The sequence below is a fragment of the Engraulis encrasicolus genome, chromosome 20 (genome assembly GCF_034702125.1).
Source record: "Engraulis encrasicolus isolate BLACKSEA-1 chromosome 20, IST_EnEncr_1.0, whole genome shotgun sequence".
Lineage (NCBI taxonomy): Eukaryota > Metazoa > Chordata > Actinopteri > Clupeiformes > Engraulidae > Engraulis > Engraulis encrasicolus.
In genome coordinates, this window is record NC_085876.1 from 10,627,083 (window position 1) to 10,632,082 (window position 5,000).

Here is a 5,000-nt window from a genome sequence, read left to right on the forward strand (position 1 = left end):
TAGTCTACATTTTCATGAACAAAATGAATCCAGGCAAAGACCCAGGGGTCTGTTTCACAAATGTACAGTCGTTTGAAATATTTAAGTGTAATTTTATTACTTTTCATGGCTATAAACCTGCCCACACCCTGTAAAAACAGCTGTCCCAAGGACAGACATCATCATTTCAATTGACTTAAAATGTAAAAATCACTGATATTATTTAATAATATCACCATTATGTGAAAGTCCATATTGAAGTGGTTCTGCAGATATGCACATAGTGCGTGTAAAGCAATATTTACAACTATTTTCTGATTGCTCAAAGTGTGTCCAGCATATTAGTTACCACCGTCCGATTTTTTTAAAAAGACAATAAAATCAGGTATGCACAAGGTCATTGTCATTACTTAGGACCCCTTTTCAAACCTTTAGCTCTACTGAATACTTCACCATCACTGAAGCTCCTGTAAGTTTACTAACTTGTCCTCAATTTGTTAATTTGTTTGGACACAGGTACTGTCCCAACCATAAACTGTCAACACCGTCGGGGGTTTTGATAGTATTATGTTACATTAATGTTAATTATATATACTTTTTCAGAAGCAGCATGAAGCCCCTAAGAAACAGAGCGAAAACGAAGTGGCTAATGTGAGCAAAAAATGCATAATATGTAAAAGAGTGTTTTTTTGTCTCACACCGTCAGATGTCACCACCGTCAGATTTTGTTCCGCTCATCATCTTGTTCCATATTTTACTAAATTGTGCTGGTTAATGAAACATTACCAGACATGTTAGTAATAATTGTGACCCAAACTTATACTCCAGCCTCCACTGAGGTGCATTTGGAGGGTTTTTTTGTCACAAAACCTGACGGTGGTGACATCTGATGTAGTTCACAAAAAAGCATGTGTTTTACATGTTTTTGATAAGTTTTAAGAATATGCTTCCAATAAGTATCTACAATTATGTTGAATTGTAAAAGTAATTCACTTAAATACAGTAAACATGTTTTTTTACTTCTAATTCTGTCTGACGCTGGTGACAAAACCAAGAAAGAGCCCATTTTATGAAAAATGTAAAACATGGGGAGCTTGGCCAATACATTCACTGTACAGCCAAGACCTTCATCTATGATAATACACCTCTATATTTTCGATTTGAACAACTTAAAACCTGTTCATGCCACATTTTCAATAATCTAGGCCTACTTCATAGAGTATCTAACAAATGAAGAAAAAACACCTGCACAAACATACTGTGCACACACAAAAATAAAGTGTTTATGCTAGATGTCATTGACTTGAGAACGCTATTTATTTTGCTAAATGTAGGTAATAATTAGGCCACTTTCACCACCTTCAGATTACTGTCACCACCGTCAGTTCTTAAGTCACCACCGTAAGAAGGAGTTTTGGAAATTTTAAATGAATGTGCTTACAAAATGTTCCTTTGGAGTTGTTGAATTATCAAAGTAATAGCAAATTTAAGCCTACACGAATATTTGTGAAATTACAAAAAATGGTTTGATCTATTTAGGCATTAAGTAAGCATTGTCTGACAGCACATATTTTTGAATTAGAACACATGAAGCAGTATTAAAATAGAATGAAAGTGAATTTTCAACATTTAAAGGCGTATGTGTGAACCAAAAAACACACACAATCACTTAAAAACTCCAGATACATATGCAACCAAATCAATACACTTTTATTGCATTTAATTGTGTCTGACGGTGTTGACAAAAAACAAGGTATGATCGGAGAAAAACCTGATTTCTGAAAAAAATTCAAAATGGGGAGATTGGCCTTGCGCATTTCTGAAAAGCCAAGACCTTTGTCAACGAGGATATACCATATTATTTTGTAATTCACTTTGTTTTTTCCTTTCAAGATTACAACCTGTTTTAGCCACTTTCTCAAGAATCAGTGATATATATAATAAATAAAGCCTGCCTCTCCCTCTCCCTCCTCCCTCTGCATGCATTCTTCCTCTCTTTTTCCTCTCTCGCTCCCTCTCTCTCCAATCCCTCTCTCTACTCTGCATGCCTTCTCCATCCCTCGCCATCATGAAGTTGTTCACAAGTATAGGGATATTTTTCAAAACGCATTGGTTTTGACCTCTCGCTCACACATACACATTTTAAAAAATATATCCCACTTAGGGGGCTAAAAACTCACCTGTTTTTGGTTTTATCCACTTGTTGTGTTTATGTTTGTTTATGTCATTGTCACACAGCACTCCACAGCACACAAGTGCACACTGCACACAACGAAATAGCATTTTTTCTTCACCCGTGCATACGTAATATGATAAAATATCCGCATTCAGAAGTATCCACATGCATGTAACCAGCACTTCAATGTCCCTCTCCTCTCCTGGCAGGTGTAACTTGTTCAGGTGTAACGGTGCTTGCACACCGCAAGCGCGAGATGTCCACTAAATGTGTCCGAAACGGTTAGAATACATGAAAACAGATGATGCCTTGCACACAGGAGCTCGCGACATGTCTGCGATGCTCCTTGAAAATATAACTCGAGTCTATTTTCCTGCGTGGACGTCCGCGTTCAATGAGCGGGCTCTATTGAAAATGAATGGCTGCTTCCCACGGACAGAACGTGGACGCTGACTGTGCAGTGTGCCAGGCAGCCCACGAACCTCTTGGACTCGCCATGCTCCCGGACACGTTAAGCGAACGCAAATATCTGTGTGTTTCCACCGTAATTCTCTCTCCTCTCCTCCTTTCCCGACAGGTGTAACTCGTTCATGAGTAACTCTGTGATCCCCCTCTCCTTTCCCGACAGGTGTAACTCGTTCATGAGTAACTCTGTGATCACGCTCTCCTTTCCCGACAGGTGTAACTCGTTCATGAGTAACTCTGTGATCCCCCTCTCCTTTCCCGGCAGGTGTAACTCGTTCATGGGTAACTCTGTGATCCAGAAGAAGCCCAGCTCCAAGGCCAAGAAGCCGCACGCCTCGGCCAAGAGCAGCAGCAGCAGCAGCAGCTCCAGGGACCCGCAGCCCAAGAGGGTGGAGGAGGTGTACAGCGCCCTCAAACAGGGACTGGAGTGAGTACAGTATACACACATACTGGACGCATGCGCACGCACGCACGCACTTGCGCACACACGCGCATCCCTTACGAAAATGCACCATGGTTTATTATGGTATTACTATGATTATCATGGTATGTCATGGTTACTCTCAGTACTCTGAACCTACCATAATGGTACTATGGCTTACTATGGTATTACTGTGATTTTTATGTAGTAACATGGTTCTACCATGGTATTTCATGATTACTCTACCCTTACGAAAATCGACCATGGTTGTAATGCAGTAACCATGGTTTTACTACCACATTTAATGGTGATTCCAAGTACTATCAACCAACCCATAGTTCTAGTACAGTAGCTGTCATAGTAGTAGCCCTTACAAAGATTAACCATGGTTGTACTATGAAAACTAATCATGTTTTTACCACAGATTTACCAGGGATTATAGTTAATCATGGTTTGCAGTGTAGGCTAACCATGACAACCATGGTTTGTGACTATGGTTTAACTTATGGTATAACCATAGTACAGTATATCACGAAAGTGAATACACCCCTCACAGTTTTGCAGATTTTTGAGTATATGTTTTCATAGGAAAGCATTACAGAAATGTAACTTTGACACAATGATTAGTGACCTTTTAACAACATATTTAAGCGCTTAAATTTCTTGTTCACTCAGAAAAAAACAAAATACAGCCATTAATGTTTGAACATGTACTCACAAAAGTGAGTACACCCCAGATTAAAATCCGGTACAGAAGGGGCTATGTTGGCTCGAATCGTCTCAAAATGAAACGAAATGAAAAGGGATGACAAGGGAGGTCATCAGTGTGCGTTTCAACCTTTCTTTGCATTGAACTTTTACATTTTGAGTCTGCATCTGGCTTAAATAGATTGGTGTGAGATTTGAATGGAATCCTATGGAGAATATCATGATCTGCTTCAGTAGTCACAGTGCATGTTGACATGTATGTTTCTTTTAGGTGTATTTCAGATTGCCAATGTTGACAGCATTCATGCATCCCCAAACCATGTCAGTCCCACTACCATGCTTGGCTTATGAGAGGATACACCTTTTTTGTAAAACTCACTTGTTTACCACCACACATGCTTGACACCATCTAAAGCAAATGTGTTTATCTTGGTTTCAAGAGAGATGAACAGACCAAGGATATGAATCACTGGAACCATGTTGTGTGATCTGAAGAGACCAAGATAAACAAATTTGCTTTAGATGGTGTCAAGCATGTGTGGTGGTAAACAAGTGAGTTTTACAAAAAAGGTGTATCCTCTCATAAGCCATGGTAGTGCCATGGTAGTGGGACTGACATGGTTTGGGGATGCATGAATGCTGTCAACATTGGCAATCTGAAATACACCTAAAAGAAACATGCATGTCAACATGCACTGTGACTACTGAAGCAGATCATGATATTCTCCATAGGATTGCATTCAAATTTCACACCAATCTATTTAAGCCAGATGCAGACTCAAAATGTAAAAGTTCAATGCAAAGAAAGGTTGAAACGCACACTGATGACCTCCCTTGTCATCCCTTTTCATTTCGTTTCATTTCGAGACGATTCGAGCCAACATAGCCCCTTCTCTACCGGATTTTAATCTGGGGTGTACTCACTTTTGTGAGTACATGTTCAAACATTAATGGCTGTATTTTGTTTTTTTCTGAGTGAACAAGAAATTTAAGCGCTTAAATATGTTGTTAAAAGGTCACTAATCATTGTGTCAAAGTTACATTTCTGTAATGCTTTCCTATGAAAAGATACACTCAAAAATCTGCAAAACTGTGAGGGGTGTATTCACTTTCGTGATATACTGTATACTCTTGACCATAAACCATGGTTCCCCCCAAACCATGTTTTATTTTAACCATGGTCGCCCACCCAAAAAGTCCTTTTTTAAAACCATGGTTTTAAAAAGCATGGTGGGGGGAAGGGTGTATGGT

At 39.3% G+C, this 5,000-nt stretch overlaps 1 protein-coding gene across 2 annotated transcripts in view; it reads left to right on the forward strand.

Annotated features, from left to right (window-relative positions):
* ripor2 (RHO family interacting cell polarization regulator 2) overlaps positions 1-5,000 on the forward strand; it is a 103,316-nt gene that overhangs the window by 57,874 nt on the left and 40,442 nt on the right. For both annotated transcript variants that reach the window (XM_063185402.1, XM_063185403.1), the window contains exon 3: positions 2,886-3,047. In XM_063185402.1, coding sequence (XP_063041472.1) covers positions 2,886-3,047 — 162 coding nt within the window. The remainder of the gene's footprint in view (positions 1-2,885; positions 3,048-5,000) is intronic.